Source organism: Mytilus galloprovincialis, chromosome 2, assembly GCF_965363235.1.
Source record: "Mytilus galloprovincialis chromosome 2, xbMytGall1.hap1.1, whole genome shotgun sequence".
Classification (NCBI taxonomy): Eukaryota; Metazoa; Mollusca; class Bivalvia; order Mytilida; family Mytilidae; genus Mytilus; species Mytilus galloprovincialis.
The window spans coordinates 1336127-1354891 of NC_134839.1; the positions used below are offsets into that span (position 1 = coordinate 1336127).

General features: G+C 33.0%; 1 protein-coding gene across 1 annotated transcript in view; it reads left to right on the top strand.

Moving 5' to 3' along the window:
* LOC143062649 (polypeptide N-acetylgalactosaminyltransferase 5-like) overlaps positions 1-18765 on the top strand; it is a 51827-nt gene that overhangs the window by 27555 nt on the left and 5507 nt on the right. The window contains exons 5-8 of the mRNA XM_076234336.1: positions 10628-10853; positions 13594-13711; positions 14299-14472; positions 18009-18143. Of these exons, the coding sequence (XP_076090451.1) occupies positions 10628-10853; positions 13594-13711; positions 14299-14472; positions 18009-18143 (653 nt within the window). The remainder of the gene's footprint in view (positions 1-10627; positions 10854-13593; positions 13712-14298; positions 14473-18008; positions 18144-18765) is intronic.

The window sequence follows — 18765 nt, forward strand, 5'->3', positions numbered from 1 at the left end:
TTACAATAAACTGTTTCTTAATTTAAAAGAGAAATGTATAAACTTTCCCAAGTTACAAAGCTGTTTTGTGTTTTCACCTGACAATAATTCTATTAATTTAAAAGTTGATGGCCTAGACCAGTAATAATTTTTTATATATTTTTTTCGCAAATCAGTATATCTACTACATTGAAGGATAAAATGAAATTCATCCTCTATTACTCCTAAATCACAAAAAATACAATTTCTTTCATTTCTATTAGTACCAACATGACGTCCAGTTTCAATACAAAGATTATGTGAAGACAAACGAATCCTTGTTATACATTTACGAAAAAGTACAGGAATGCATTTCTGTAAATAAAATTGCAAAACTACATTTGTTACAACATACTTATATAATCTACACTTTGAAGAAGAATCTAATAAAAATTGTAACTCTTGGTTAGCTTGATCAAACAAACGCTGTCTTATCAAAGGTAAATATGAGCTGTCTACATTTAACAACCACTGATTATCCCACAAATTATTCATACCAAGACTATATATCAATCTTTTAACATATGTTGCCCAATTCATACATTTTGAACAATTTAACACAAGTTCTTTATAACAAGACCTTAATATACAATTGTCACTAATTAAAATTTTGAACCAAAATTTAAGTATTCTATAATTACGCTCATACTGCAGTGGAAATCTACCTACAGTAAAACCTGTATAAACCGGCCGGCTACGGGACCATGAAAAAGGGCCGGTTTGGACAGTGAGCCGGTTTATTCAGGTTTCTGTTTTGACCGGAAGTTAATGACTTGTGACGTCCGACATTTTGCATGAAAAAAATCTCTCTGATTGTAAATTATATCTGATAAATTAAAATACTTTCACTTCGTTTTTCATTGTTTGCATTTGCATCATAATGCTCGCGTTGTTTGGATTGTAAGACGAGAGTTTCGATTTACTCCCATGATCAATAATTTGAAATGTTGGAATGGCCGATTAAAAAGCCAGAATATTATCAAACGTAATGTCATCACTTTCAAAACGTTGTCGTACAGTGTACAATATCCATTGATTGTTGTCATCCGGGTGTTTTTCATTATCAAGGTCATTTGTTTAGGGGTTCACAACAAGGAACCAAGGATTTCAAAATTACGATGTGAACTTTTTACTTCGCGATTTTAATTTGTTTATCCAAGTTAAAACGTAAGTTCAATCCGAGATATATATTCGGTGTGTCTTTTCGTTTAATTGACACGTTTATAATGTTTTAATAAATAATACAGCTCACTACTGTACGATTGTAGGTTCACAGTTTGACACCTGACTAATTGATTATCACGAAAAGTTATATTGTATCAACAAATATGTTTTGATTGCATATCGATCATTGATATTAATTAGACAAACCGGTTTTGACAGGTAATAATTAATGTAATTAAGAGTATTGGGACTTCATAATAAGACCGGAATTCGGAATACACAGGGTCCGGTTTACAAAGGGTATTTTAACAAAGACTTTGAATGGAAAAATATGGGACTTTCATTTTCGGCCGGAATGGACAGGAAACCGGTTTATTCAGGGTCCGGTTTAATCAGGTTTGACTGTAATTCAAAATAGACCATCACATTTGGGGTCGTTCTTTTGACACTTAATAACATTTTGCAGTAGTCCAAATGGACCTTTTCTATCATAGGAGATTTGTGTACTCCCCATATTTCACACCCATACATTAATATGCTACTAACATAAGTATCAAAAAGACTAAGCATTGTAAATACATTTAAACATAATGATGATGTAGTTCTTCTCATACTGAACATAGCTTTTCTACCTTGTTCTGCACAATGTTTCTGTATTTTAAGAAATTTACAATTATACGGTATTAATACACCTAAATAACAAAATTGTTCCACAATATCCATTGTTTGACCGTTATAGACCCATGTCTCATTAGGCCGTACAATTCCACCCTTCCTGAAAACAACAATTTTTGTTTTTTTTTTTGTATTAACAGACAAGCCCCATTTTTCTGTGTAAATTGACACAGTATTTAACATTTCCTGTAAACCTTCTACTGTTTCAGACATCAAAATCATGTCATCAGCATACATTAACAAAAATAATGTTATATCTTGAAACTCTAAGGCACAGTTGCCATTAGCAATAAATTCATTTTCAAAATCATTCACATAGAAAGAAAATAAAATTGGAGAAAGAACTTCCCCTTGCATTAAACCAAGGTTGTTACAAAAGTAATCAGAGTTTAGCCCATTGAATCTAATACAGGTTCTAACATTATTATACATAGATTTTAAAACAGTTAATAGTCTTCCCCGAATACCTAATCTGGAAATTTTGTACCATAAACATAAGCGATTAATTGAGTCAAAAGCTTTCAAGTAGTCTACAAAGCAACAATATAATCTTTTATTTTTACAGAGTGTATTTTGAATAACAGAGTATAAACAAAAAACAGCATCAACTGTACTATAACCGTTTCGAAAACCAAACTGTGCATCAGATAATATATCATTGACAGTTGCCCAATTTAACAATCTTTTATTTAGTATTGTGGTGAAAAGTTTACCTAGATTGCTGACAAGGCTTATGCCACGATAGTTTGCTGCATCATTAGCATCACCAGATTTGAAAATTGGTACCAGGATGGCATCTGACCACGATGACGGGAAATATCCACTAATCAATACGGCGTTAAAAATAGTACATAAATGTGGTATAATAAAATCCTTGTATTCAATGAAAAATTCATTCAGCAAACAGTCTGAACCATGGCTTTTGTCCATTTTAAGTTCATAAATTGCCTTTATAATCTCATCCGCAGTAATATCTGCATCTAGTTCATCAAAAACACATTCATTATTAATCACTTCGGGTCTCTTATTGCTATTCGGCGCACTTGATACAAGTTCTTTGATATATTCAAAAAAGTCAGTAATGTTTAAATCACATTTCCTCTGATTTTTTTTCCTAAATAATGAATAAAATTTTCTTGGATTGTCTTTCTTTAGTTTACACAACATATAACCTTCCTGTCGTTTGTAACTACGTTTGAGCTTGCATTCATACTTCTTGTAAGCTTTTTTTGGCACTGTTCAAATCTGTATGACTATTAAATGTTTTTTTACCATTAAAAGTATGTAATTTTTTACAATAATTGGCATATAGCTCTTTACACTTCTGGTCAAACCATGGTTTATCACTATTTACTCTCTGATTTTGGGAATTTCGCTTTAATTTCACTTTTACTTTTGGCATTTGTTTGAAAAAAGGAGCTGTCACATTTGTTAAGCACTGAGTGAAGTTATTTATACACAAGTCCATACCATCCTGAGACGCTATGTCCATATTAGCTATCGTTAAACTTAAATCATCAGCATTAACTAGTAGGGCATTATAGCATAAGTCTCTAAATTCTTTATTCCATTTGAAAAATTGAGATTCTTCACCATCCATTAAATTTGAATTTATATCATTGCATTGCATAGTAAAGTCAGTTTTAAATTGAACATGTATGGGAGCATGGTCACTGTATGTTGTAAAATTACTTGTAATAAATTTTAAAACTTTTTCCATATTAATTGGCTTAGCTAACAAGTAGTCGATCACACTCATACCTCTTGGACCACTATATGTAAAATCATTTGAAAGTCCATCAGGGTGGCGCCCATTTATAATTCTAAGTCCACTGCTCTTACACAAATTAAGTAGTTTTGATCCATAGTCGTTGGTTCCTGCATCCGGGTTATTACGGCAAGACAAAGCCTCATCAGCAACATATGTAAACAGATCACCAACCCTATCTAAAATACTACTAGTATCATGTAATTTATCATTTTGTACATAATCATTCATATTAGCTGTTCTAGCATTTAAATCACCAATAACAAAAATATTTGGACATTCAGCTGAGTAATGTATCATTTGAGACTCAAGCTCATAAAATAAATCACAATTATGAATCCTATAAAAGGATGAGTTCTGTGGTGGTATATACAGATTTGCAATTAAATAGTCACTTTCACATCCAGTCAGTTCTTTAGCTATCCTTATCCAAATCAATGTCTCATATGAAATGTCAATTATTTTAACATAGGGTGATAATATTTTTCTTATCATTACATACATACCACACCCTTGTTTATACTTTTTTCTAGATAAAGGGATAGATTTACACACAAAATCATCAATTTCAATATTACATGTATTATTGATCCAACATTCTGATAAAAACACAATATCATAAGTACAAATAAAATTCTTAAATTTCTCATCTTTAATTTTTTCTTCAAAACCACCATTAATAGGAAAAGGTTGTTTAACAAAAGCCTTAATTTACATGTAAGGTACATAATCCAAAGTCACTAATTTAGCGCTTACATGTCTATTTGTTATCCGTCTTAATTACGTTGTCTAAATATTCAAGTTGTAAGTCATTCTTCTTTATCAAAAATTAACATTCCAAAAATATATATATATTGCAGATATTCAATAAGACACTTCCAAAATTTCAAAGGATGTATGTTTATAATTTGTAATGGGGAGGCACTGCGGTATTGTATGTTTGCAAATATGCTTTTAATTAATATTGTCATTTTTGCATATGAGGAGGGATATTAACAGTTCACACTAAAATATGTGTGTTTTAAAAAATAGTACTGATGCAGTTTTTCAATAATGAAAAATCAAGTAAACCAGGTGCTAGTGCAACAGAAAAGTCGAAGTACCAATAAATTTTCATATTAATAAGACAATATAACAATATAAAATTCAAATATAAAACATGAAAATGAACGATTCATTGCATGCTCACTTCTTGCAAGCGCATGATCTGCAATCTCATGCATAATCTGCAGTCTCTATGGTATAATGTAATCTAAAAATATGTTTAATATATTTGTGTTCTAAATCCTACAAAAAGAAATAAACTAAACATTAATACGCTCTAAACTCCTTCACTCTGGCTCTCGGTTCACTGAACACTTAACTTCATCATACATAACTATAATATTGGAATGGATTCTAGTTTCTCAGGACACTCAGTTTCTAAAAATTAAAAAAAAAAGTGATGATTAGTCGAATGAGCACGGCCGTACTCTAGCACTACTGACAACAAAACACTGATGCATTCTGTTAGGTTTGACTTCACATCATAATTTGCCTATCAAATTTCTGAAATTAGAAAAAAATGTTAATCAAAGGGTCAAATAAATAAAGAATGGTCCACTGCGCAGATTCGAAACTGGAGCTCAATCCAGATTATTTGAATGTACGCGAGTTATTCGCCATTAAAGCTTTATCTGTGTTATTCCAGTGAAATTTGTATAGTAATTTGTTTTCACCTATGGCCTCGTAAAATATTTTTTCTGTTTTCTCCTCCTTCCTCTCCTAGTTTTCCTTGTAAAATATTCTTGTATCAAGCCCTCTCATATATTTTGTTTTGGTTCTCATGTCGGTTTGGAACCATCTTTCCATTTCACAAGAAAATATTGTATTCCTCTCGTATTCCTGTTTTTTAGTAGTTTCTCAACCTCATGAAACGTATTACATTCATCAGATACGCCTTCATTTTTGTCCGATTTAAATTTTAACACAAGTACATAAATACACCCAATCGATTATAGTAGTATATCATGTGTATATCAAGCTTTATAATAGACTCGTTTATATACTGAGCCAAAAAAGTTTAGCAACATAAATATAAAATTTAAATTTATTAAAAAATCATAACAACATATAATTTTGATAATAAAAAAATGGAATTATGACATGTCAGAAGCAACATGAATGTTTAACACTCATATTCATTAGGATATTTTTTTGTATGGAGCGCGGGAGGGTCAAAAAGCTGAAATGAGTATAGTGTTATTCAAAATCAATTTCTCGGCCATGCTTTAAGGGCATCAATTAAGGACTGGCAGGCACACCAGCAGCTGCCCTTAGTCAATACGCTACTCTTGTGGCCACAAAAAACTTGTCCCGTGTTGACGTAAAGCGAAGGTAGCGCTCCTCTCTTGACGATGGTTGTTTTTGTTCTACGACATATCGACCTATCCTGTGCTGTTGCAATTTGTTGATATCTGTTTTTTAGTCCCTAAACTGTTGACTTATGCACATTAAATCGAGCCAAGACGTCAGCAACACTCATGCCGGCATCAACCATTCCAAGAGCCATCTGACGGTCATTTTCGGAGAGGCCTGATTGACGCCCCATGCAATTTTTTCAAACGTTTATGTGTTTTTCTTACCAATGGTGGGTTTCTGAACGCTAGTGCAAAAAAAAATAAATTTCGTTTTAAAAGTACAGGTACAGAAGGTAAAACATTAATTACACGCGCAAAGCTGAAATGGCGCGAAATCGATCACCTGGAAAAAAGTACGACTGCTTAAAAATCCAGGTAAAACTAAGGATTATATCAATGATGTTTGATAAAAAAAAAAAATCCAGAAACAACCAATAAAAAATTCAAAAAAAAAGTGTTGCTAAACTTTTTTGGCTCAGTATAGTATCAGTAATGACTATCTATTTTGTATCAATATAAATAAGCAGATGCAATTGTACTTGCAATGGAGCATCCCCCATTAGGCAAAATGATACAAATGAAATACACTACAAATCACCATGCAGGCTTCATATTGTGCAGAATCAATTACACTATGACATACACTACAAATCACCATGCAGACTTCATATTGTGCAGAACCAATTACACTATGAAATACACCACAAATCACCATGCAGACTTCATAGTGTGCAGAAGCAATTACACTATGAAATACACTACAAATCATTCATTTTTTTTTTTTTTACATAAATAAGGCCGTTAGTTTTCTCGTTTGAATTGTTTTACATTGTCTTATCAGGGCCTATTGTAGTTGACTATGCGGTATGGGCTTAGTTCATTGTTGAAGGCCGTGCGGTGACCTATAGTTGTTAATGTCTGTGTCATTTTGGTCTTTTGTGACTAGTTGTCTCATTGGCAATCATACCACATCTTCTTTTTTATATGCAGACTTCATATTGTGCAGAACCAATTACACTATGAAATACACTACAAATCACCATGCAGACTGCATATTGTGCAGAACCAATTACACTATAGTAATCTATAATTTCCCATATTATCAAAATGTGAAATAATTCAATGTGTTACGGAGAAAAACTGACGACGTGATGCAAGATCAAATCAATAATAAAAGACAGCAACTAATGGCATGCACAATGGACGTCAGGCTACTTGCTTGTGATAGACACAAAAAGAATATGTCGGGGATAGTATTTTATGAGCACTCAACCCTTCCGTATCAACGGCATTGGTTTAACAGCACAACATAAGAACCAAACTATACACAAAAAAAAAAACGGCGCAAAAGGGCTTGAGCTTTCAGATCGAAACTAATCATAAACACAACTATTGAAAAAGGGTGATATAAACTTATTTACTTGTTCAAACCAGTTAAGTTTGATTGCAGTACTGATGTTTGAGTTCTGTTCATATAGACAGTGAAGTACTCGGTAGTGTGTGGTTTCATGGAAATTTCTTTAAATTCGTACTTACACTATTAAAGTATTATTTAAAAAAAAAACTATAATCCGTTTAGACTAGTCCATAGCAAGATGGATAACGAACATCGATTCACTCGAAAGTTGCACGACTACAGTGGCATTTTTACAATTGGATTATATTCAGATCATTGATAAGCGGTAATTGACAAAAATAGCAATGAATCATTCATAATTGGTGTAACAGGAAAATATGGAACGCCATAGCTGTCTTATGTGTCTTTTTTTATTGCTTTTTTATTATAAGATGGTGGTTTTCTATTATACGAAGGTGCTTTTCCATTATAAGATGGTGCTTTTCTATTATAAGATGGTGATTTTCTATTATAAGATGGTGGTTTTCTATTATGAGATGGTGGTTTTCTATTATAAGATGGTGCTTTTCTATTATAAGATGGTGGTTTTCTATTATACGAAGGTGCTTTTCTATTATAAGATGGTGGTTTTCTATTATAAGGTGCTTTTTTATTATAAGGTGCTTTTTTATTATACGATGGTGCTTTTCTATTATACGATGGTGGTTCCCGTGATTAACCGGAAGCGTGGCGTGTATTTGAATCTCACCGAACCAACATGGCGGCCATGGCTGTGAATACTAAAATGTTAAATGTTTTACAGAAATTAAACTTGCAGCAAGCATTTCCAAACTTTGAGAGAGAGAAAATCACTCCAGACATTGTATGTAGGCTTTCGACACATGAAATGGAAATATTAGGTGTATCTAGTAGGGCAGATATGATGAAGTTAAGAACTGAATGTGTAAAATATGGAACGTCCGCCCCTAATAAAATAAACTCTGAATGCGGCCCTCCGACATTTGATATTCCAAAGTCTGTTCTAAAAAGTGTTCTGGAAAATGGATTTAAAATATCCGACATTTCTAAATTGTTGTCCGTGTCTGAAAGCACCATTTACCGAAGAATGGCAAAGTTCGGATTAAGCAAAATGAATTTTACACAAATTGATAACAGTGATTTAGACTTGACACTTGGACAAATAATAAAAGAGTTTCCATTGTGTGGTGAAACACTATTGCAACAGATGCTTCTATTAAAAGGCATAAGAGTACAGAGATGGAGACTGAGGGAGTGCATTCATCGATTAGATACCGCCGGTGTACAGGCGAGACGTACGGGTAGGCTTCATAGGCGTGTTTACAATGTAATGGGTCCAAATCACCTCTGGCACATAGATACAAACCATAAACTTGTCCAGTGAAGATTTGTAATTGTAGGTGGCATTGACGGGTTTAGTCGATTGATAACATTTTTAAAATGTACCGACAACAACACATCATGAACAGTTTTGGATTGTTTCTTCTCCGGTGTTGCAAAGTATGGGATACCCAATAAAGTTAGGTCTGACAAAGGATTGGAAAATGTTTCTGTGGAAAACTACATGTTGATTCAAAAAGGCCCAAACAGTATGGTAACGGGAAAAAGCACTCATAATCAACGGATTGAAAGACTATGGAGAGATGTGTATGAAGGTGTGCTTAGTTACTTTTACAACTTATTTTATTTCATGGAAGGTGAAGGTTATCTAGACCCACTAAAACTGACAAACTTAGCTGCTCTCCACTTTGTTTTCATGGACGAAATAAACAGGAAGCTGCAATTTTGGGCAGAGGCATGGGATGGTCATAGACTACGCACTGTTAATTCATCTCCATTGAGCTTGTGGACTTCAGGTCAACTTCAAAATGCCGTAGGAATTACCGTAGGAGAAGCAAATTTGCAAGACTATGGAATTGAAGGCTATGTGGATCAAAATGACGTAGAAGAGGGCGAGAGACCAATATTTGGACCCCTTGCACACATGATAAGTGATCAATGCAGGCTGGATTTAACTCAACAATTGATAAGAAGCAATACTAACTTTGGAATAGATTATTATCTTGAATGTTTGGAAGTCATTGAAAGTAATAACTAAACTGGTTATTAAAACATATTTGTAATTTACTAAATTGCCTTCATATCTTGAACGTAAATGGATAACTGAATAACTTCTTTATATAATTGTTCAGAGAACAATTGAAGGCCTTTCCACCAGTTTATATCTATTTTGATATTAAAATATAAAAAATCAGTCTAAAATGTCAGTTCATATGGCTTTATGATGTATAGATATGAATTTAAAGCAAAGGTCAAAATCTAGAACGTCAAATTAACCTATGACCTTGACCTCAATTTCAAGGTCACAAACTGAGGATTTCAAATCAAAAGACCCTAGTCTCTAATATGTATGGTTAATAAGTGATATCACTTTAAACATAATTTAAGATATGATAGGGGCTAAAACTCCCATTCATTGTTTACGCACCCTTTCAACTAAAATTATTTAGTTACAACATGTCGCAACTAACAATTTATACAAAATAATTTGTCGATATCTTATAAGGTTAATGAAAATGAGTGAAAATAAGACAAATTCAAAAATTAGAATATGACCTTGACCTTTGACCTTGACCTAATTTTCATTTTTTTGGACCAAGGACCTCAAATCAAAAGATCCTAGGTCTCTATCACTTATGGTGTTCCAGTTTAAAATACATTTCAAAATTTCAAATACAAAAAGGGAAATAACTCTCATATTGCTTTGGTCGAAATTGGACAAATCATGCGAAGGATATAACGAGCAATTTTATAAAATAAATTTGTCGTAATCTTTTACGGTTGCAAAGGAGTTGTGATCACAAGGAAAACAGTGTTTGGGGAGATAACTCCTACAAAGAAAAGTATTCGGTTACGCAGGGTAAATTTCAAAAGCGCATAAACTGTTCGATATCATATACCAAATATCTAAGCGACATAATGCGAAACAAACAAGAACAAAATTTGGCGGAAGAAAAACAAAATAATCAGAAGAAAAACAATAGGTCTTTCCACAGAAAAGTGGAAAGACTAATAATAATCAGAAGAAATACAGTAAGGTCTTTCCTTATAGAAAAAGGAAAGACCTTAATGAACGATGATGGAAATATAAGTAAAAGAATTTCCGCAATTAGTTTTTTTCAACATTAGATAAGTTAAAACACTTATAATTTCATTTGAATTTTGTAGTTTGGCTAGAACCATTGTTGCAACAGCTAAAGGAAAAACCACGTGCTCTTGTAGTGCCAGTAGTAGATGGGATTGATAAGGACACTTTCCAGTATAAGAAGACTGATCTAGATCTAAAGAAAAAACCTATCACATTTTCATTTGATTGGCGTTTAATGCAAACGGTTATGCCATTTAAAAGTGAATACCTCCTAAGTAGAGAAAATTTTGAAGCTTCTCCTATCAGGTATTGTTATATATTCTTTGAATTTGTTAACGTCATGATAATGTGAAATTTTATATAAGCTTTTGTTACAATGTCTAAAAATTTCAGTTAAAATCACAAATTGCTTCATTACTGGTGTACATATATTTGACGGAATAGACGCTGGTGATCATGCCTAATTTTTTGCATCATTTGATAAAACTTGTTACAGTTTTCTGAGAAATTAACAGTGGTGCCACCCCTTTCTCACATTCTTTTTGCTGCACTATTTTGAATGTTACATATTATTAACTTTTCAAACAAAATTTTAATGGGCGAGGGGTGTTGCCACAATTGAAATCATGAAATAAAGTCGAAAAAGATTAAAAATTCTAGAAAAAAAATGACTAAAATGAAATCTTTTTCTATTTCAAGTTGATATTTTTATATTCATTATATATGAAGCAGACATATTAATGTTCTCATCTTTTTTTGTAATACTGTTCGCAATACATACACAGTCGATTAACTCAAAAAATTGAATTTTTAAAACATTACACCTTTACAGGTCCGTTTATTAAGGATACTGGGTCTACTCATTTAGTATGACTTTTTAAATACAACAGTTTATGGCAAACAATAAATATTTTTTTCCAACAACGCTTACGGTTCTATCATTGTATCAAGTTTCAAATTCAATACAAACTTTTGATTGTCATGGTAACTGCAAAAAAATATATATATAAAAATTGATTACTGATAATACGTATATCAAATATTTATACATTAAAACAATTGCTTTCTTCATGTTTTATTTTTCATGATAATTCTCTTTTATTTCGATCGCGCATTTAACATTTTGATTGATAAGTACCGATTATCAGGTTATCTGCATGTTAATATCGTAAAATATCAGCTGCGAGACATAATATGAAGCTTTTTGTCGAGTTAGCGTAGCGAACGAGATCAAAAAGCCTTCATATAATGTCAAGCAGCTGATATTTTACAATATCAATATGCAGATAATCTGATAATCGATTTATCGGGCTATATTTGCGTGTTTCAGAAGTGTTTTCTTTGTTTCACCAGCACACAAAAGATGACTTGATAAGTTCGGGTCAAAGTTATTAACGTCGGTTCAAACATTATGACGTCGCTGATATGTCCGGGTCAAAGTTATTAAGGCCGGGTCAACGTATTTGACGTCACAAAGACATGATACGGAATAATATTAAGAGCTGGACAGAGTGATATAGACAGTGGGACGACCGATAAACAGCATTATCCTGAAAAGATAGTATACCATTAGATAACATAAACAAATATCATGTTTGGTAAGGTTGTTGCCCATTTTAAACGAAACCGTATCCTTTATCCGAAATGTTAATGTTTGGTCAAAATTCGCACATTTTATGATAATTCATCAGTTTTTCATTTGTGAAAATATACACTTTGCAATGGAATGGTTACAAATAATCATAAAATGTTTCAATAGATTAAGTACAAACATAGGAGAAAAAGTATTAAAAGAAATACCGAACTACGAGGTAAATATTTAAAGGGAAGTCCATTATAAAGCGTGTCAAATTCTAACGTTATCAACCTAAAGAACGAGGATAAAATGAATGTAATGTTGGCCTTGGTACAGTCATTTCACGAAAACCGATAGAAAGATAGGAGACAACATTTACTGAAATTATAAGTCTATATCTTTATATCCACTATTTTGTAGAAATCTACTAAAAAGGGGACGAAAGATACCAGAGGGACAGTCAAACTCATAAATCGAAAATAAACTGTCAACGCCATGACTAAAAATGAAAAAGACAAACAGACAAACAATAGTACACATGACACAACATATAAAACTAAAGAATAAGCAGTACGAACCCCACTAAAAACTGAGTGTTATCTGATGTGCTCCGGAAGGGTAGTAGATCCTGCTCCGCATGTGGCACCCGTCATGTTGCTTATATTATAAAAAATCCGGTAAATAGTCTAAACGGTAGGTCACATTCATGAAAGGGAAGGGGATTGTAGTTACGACGTGAGGAACATATCTGATATCATCTGTGAAACGGGTTTTCCCAAGTCAGGAGCCTGTAATTCAGTGGTTGTCGTTTGTTTATGTGTTACATATTTTTTTTTTCTTTTTCTTTTTTCATTTTTTTAGAATAAATAAGGCCGTTAACTTTCTCGTTTGAATTGTTTTACATTGTCATTTCGGGGCCTTTTATAGCTGACTATGCAATATAGGCTTTGCTCATTGTAGAAGGTCGTACGATGACCTATAGTTGTTAATTTCTGTGTCATTTTGGTCTCTTGTTGAGAGTTGTGTCATCGACAATTATACCACATTTTCTTTTTTATATTTCCATAACGGTCAACCAACTCGTGATGGCGTCCGTAAAATTTACAAAGGGATTTTTCAACTTCACCATTTGAAAATCTTGATTTAATAGATTCCTTGTAAGCAGCAACCCTCTATCAAGAAAATCATGATAGGAAATACAAGCACAGGAATATCGTATCAATTGTGAGATATATAACCCGTATGCAGGTGCTGCTGGAATGTTGCTACATAGAAAAAAATGGAAAGTTCACAATTGGAAAGCTGAAATCATCTCTTTTGTTGTAAAGTTTTGTTTTCAACCGAACTTCATTGTCAATTTCTGGATAGAAGTCAAGATATGAGGCCGACTTAACTGTATCTGTTGTATCCTTTATATCTAGTTCGATTGGATAGATGCGTGTGATTAATTTAAAAGATACTATTATTTAGACTTCCCAGTATACAGGGTAACATGATTGTTGCAAACAAGACAATTTTTCAAGAACTTGGTGGTATGGATACAGGAATGCATGTATGGGGTGGTGAACAAATAGAGCTCGCTATCAAGGTAGTTTTCACTTTTATTTTCAATATTGGATGTCAGAAATTTTGTAATTACATAAAATATTACATATTTCAAAAACAGAAAAGAATGTTATAAAGATTTCAATAAAATGTTTCACTGTATGTACTATTTCTTAGTAGTATCTGATTGTAATAACTTCTTGATAAGCAAGTTTAATGAATATATCCACATTCAAATGGTCGGGAAATATCATATTTCTACCATGTTAAAACTACTAAAATGGAAAACGAAATTTTAGATTAATTGTAAAGAGATAATGGACCTTTAAGAATTCAAGCATTGAAAAGGTAGATGAGCAAACTGAACAGATTCATATTGAATCAGACGTTTTGAATATATATATACTCGTATATTAAAAGAGTTGTAGTATTTATACGAAAAACGAAGTTCCGCGTCAGCATACATGGGCTATGTAGTGGCTATCACAAACGTGTTAACTTCGTTGTATAAAGAAAACAAATAGATTAAAAGACACAAAGTCATGTGTTCCCGCTTTTTTTGTTTTTAGTATTTTTTTAATAGAATCACCCATAATGCAATTGCAGATTCATGTATAAAATTTATTGTAGTATATAACATGTGGAGATGGAATATATATGATTCCCTGTTCGCATGTTGCTCATCTTTATCGACCTGTTCCTTGGCATGCGGGTAATACAAGGATATCAAATGAATACAGAGTTGCCGAGGTATGGCTCGACGATTACAAACAATTTGTATTCGAACAGTATGGAAATTACTCGGTGAGTTGAAGTGCATATATCTTGAAAAAAAAATTTAAAGTAAAATCACTAAAATACTGAACTCCGAGGAAAATACAAAACGGAAAACCCCTCAAACAATAGCAAAATCAAATGCTCAAACACATGAAACAGATGGACAACAACTGTCCTGCCTTGGTACAATCATTTTCTTAAGTAGAAAAAGGTGGATTAAACCTGGTTTTATAGCTACTTAAACATCTGACTTGTATGACAGTCGAATCTATAATACTAAAATGACGAGGTCCAATTTGTCAGCCGTCATCACGTAAAAACGATGAATAAAAGAATTCAACTTTATATATAACTAATATCTTACAATGGTGTAGATTAAAAATTACACCACTCCAGGCCCCTTTGTTTTCCACGTAATTAATATTGCCAATAATTAAGAAGTTCCGGATCGAATCCGACACCGATACCAATAGTATATTCACCTGGTACCTATTACCTTATCTGTACGTTCCGCATCTGACAGGCACACCACCAAACGGTGTATTTAGAATTTTGCTGTATACTGTTGAGTAAAAGTACTCCATTCCAGGCCCTTTTGTTTTCCAAATTATTAATATTACCAATAATTGATAGGTTCCAGGTCGACGGGTTCAAACAGAAATATTTTGAAAGCAGAGAAACTGTGCATTTTATAATCGGCATGACTTTATAAGATGACAATACCAATACTAAAATAAGGGATACGCATAGTTATATACTTTAATTCAGTCACGGACCAGCGATATCACGGGTATGTTCTAGTAGATACTAAATTGGCATGTTTTAAGTTTTACGCAAATGCAAATAACTTAGTATCGATTAAAATGGAACAATGTTAGTTCTGAAAATATTTTGTCTGCGAAATTTCTGTGCACGTGATAGTGTAGATGAATTCAACACTTTTTTATATTGATCAGCATTCCGATTTAAACTTTACATTAAATTAAAGCGTTCGATAATAAAGCGTCACAAAAAACATCGGTTGTGGAAATGTATAACAAAAAAACAAAAAATACCTAACTCCAAGATAATTTCATAAATGAGGAAGCATATTACAACTGACAAAATCAAAAGTTATCAAGCAACGGAACGGATAAAAAAACAATTGCCATATTCCGAACTTTGTACAGGCACTTTCAAAGAAAATTGTTGTTTAACCTGGTTATATAGCTAGCTAAATCTCTCAATTGCATGACAGTTGTAGGTTTTATTTTTGTTACTTTTCCTTTTGTTATTTTTTTTATCGTATAGTGCTTTATATAATGAAATGTGATGTAAAAGAACGGACTACTTCCCCAATGCCTGGTCTTCCCGTCACTTAAAATTAAAGAACCTTAGTGAGCACGCTCACATACCCCACGTCCCCACATTGTCGAGAAATTAAATAAGTATAAGAAAAAATACTGAATAATAATTTCCTGTCAATATACACATCTACGTAGTATGTCCTTATTATCTACAAAGTTTCATGAAATTCTGTTGTGTGGTTTCAGAAGAGTTGAAATGACAAACTATTGAAGTAGTACCTTAAAGTAAATAAGTTCAAAGAGGTGTTACTCCTAGAAAAAAAACTGAATCGTGATTTCCTATCGATATGCACATCTACATAGTATGTCCTTATTATCTGAAAAGGTTTCGTGAAATTCTGTTGTGTGGTGTGAGAGGAGTTGCGATGACAAACTGTTGAAGTAGTACCTTAAAGTAAATAAGTTCAAAGAGGTGTAACACCTAGAAAAAAAATTGAATCGTGATTTCCTGTCGATATGCACATCTACATAGTATGTCCTTATTATCTGAAAAGGTTTCGTGAAATTCTGTTGTGTGGTTTGAGAGGAGTTGCGATGACAAACTGTTGCAGTAGTACATTAAAGTAAATAAGTTCAAAGGGGCGTAACTCCTAGAAAAAAAATTGAATCGTGATTTCCCGTCGATATGCACATCTACATAGTATGTCCTTTTTATTTGAAAAGGTTTCGTGAAATTCTGTTGTGTGGTTTGAAAGGAGTTGGGATGACAAACTGTTGCAGTAGTACATTAAAGTAAATAAGTTCAAAGGGGCGCAACTCCTAGAAAAAACATTGAATCGCAATTTCCCGTCGATATGCACAACTACATTGTATGTCCTTATTATCTGAAAAGGTTTCGTGAAATTCTGTTGTGTGGTTTGAGAGGAGTTGCGATGACAAACTGTTGCAGTAGTACATTAAAGTTAATAAGTTCAAAGGGGCGTAACTCCTAGAAAAAAAATTGAATCGCAATTTCCCGTCGATATGCACAACTACATATTATGTCCTTATTATCTGACAAGGTTTCGTGAAATTCTGTTGTGTGGTTTGAGAGGAGTTGCGATGACAAACTGTTGCAGTAGTACATTATAGTGAATAAGTTCAAAGGGGCGTAACTCCTAGAAAAAAATTAGATCGCAATTTCCCGTCGATATGCACAACTACATAGTATGTCCTTATTATCTGAAAAGGTTTCGTGAAATTCTTTAGAGTGGTTTGAGAGGAGTTGCGATGACAAGAAACAGGACTGACGGACGGACGGACTGACGGACGGACGGGTCAAAAACATTATACCCTCCGCAACTTCGTTGCGTGGGGTATAGAATCATAATTTCCCGTCGATATGCACAATAGCATATTATGTCCTTATTATCTGAAAAGGTTTCGTGAAATTCTGTTGTGTGGTTTGAGAGGAGTTGCGATGACAAACTGTTGCAGTAGTACATTAAAGTAAATAAGTTCAAAGGGGCGTAACTCCTAGAAAAAAAATTGAATCGCAATTTCCCGTCGATATGCACAACTACAAAGTATGTCTTTATTATCTGAAAAGGTTTCGTGAAATTCTGTTGAGTGGTTTGAGAGGAGTTGCGATGACAAGAAACAGGACTGACGGACTGACGGACGGACGGACGGACGGACGGGTCAAAAACATTATACCCTCCGCAACTTCGTTGCGTGGGGTATAATAAGTACTCTCAATCTTTAAAGCAAAATGTCTCCAGCACCTTGATATTTAGTATACTAGTCGCAGTAAATGGTGTTCGAAGGCCGTACATTGATCTATAATGGTTTACTTTTATAAATTGTTATTTGAATTGAGAGTTGTCTCATTGGCACTCATAACACATCTTCCTATATCTATTTTACTATCACTATCGAGACTAAATTGGCCAAATATCAGAATATCAGCGTCATGATAGACCAGACATATGTTCCATTTAACTAAATTTAATTCTTTCTTCTTTCTTCACGACATACCATTATATGAGACTTCCCATTGAATAATTTTAAATATGTGAGACCAGCACCACGGGTTCGTTTGTGGGAGGGGTTACGAGTTCAAGTTCTTCATTTTGGAAAATAATGGAATAAAAGGTAAATCTATAACTCGTTTCAATTACTAATTCTATGAATTCATAATTTAGTTTTTAATAATATGTCTTGTTAACTGTAGTATTATATTTTTTGCCATGGTGTTGTTTTTCTTTCTCTGAAATAAGTATGACCATTCTTTTACAGTACACAACAGGTGATGTTGCTGAAAGAAAAATGATCAGAAAAAAGAACAAATGTAAACCTTTTACACATTATCTAGAGGTTGTCAAGGAGCTGATACATTTTTATGTTCCAGACAACTTACAAGCTAGTGGAACGGTAATGTCATTTAGTCGCAGAAAAACTGTTGATGTTTATATGAAGGTCGTATCCTAGTCGATTTGCTTCATTGTATAATTTACTGATGACAAACTCTGTTTAAAATACTTTATAAATGACATTAATAAAGATTTCTGTATATGGTCATAACTACAAAAAACGACAAGTTTCGTAAGATTGATTTACTGTAAACCAACTTATTTTCGCAACCGATTTATTTTCGCGACTTTCGCGAGTAGAAAATAACGCGAATATAAATAGTAGCGACTAGAATCTTTCCTTTTTGATGATAAACTCGTCATAGATACCAGGATTGAAATTTTATATTTGCGCCAGACGCGTGTCGTCTACAGAAGACTCATCGGTGACGCTCGAATAAAAAAAATGTTAAAAATGCCAAATAAAGTACAAGAGAATTGAGGACCTAAAGTTCATAAAAGTTTTGCCAAATAAGCTACATCAAGTAAATAAGAAAATCGCAATATTAAATAGCCACGAAGTGGACTAGAAAGGGTAAAACGCGAAATTAAGTATCCGCGAAAATAAGTTGGTTTACAGTATTTCATTGTATGGTTACGTGATTTGTAGGAAAAAAGAGTATATCAAAACATCTAGATACAGA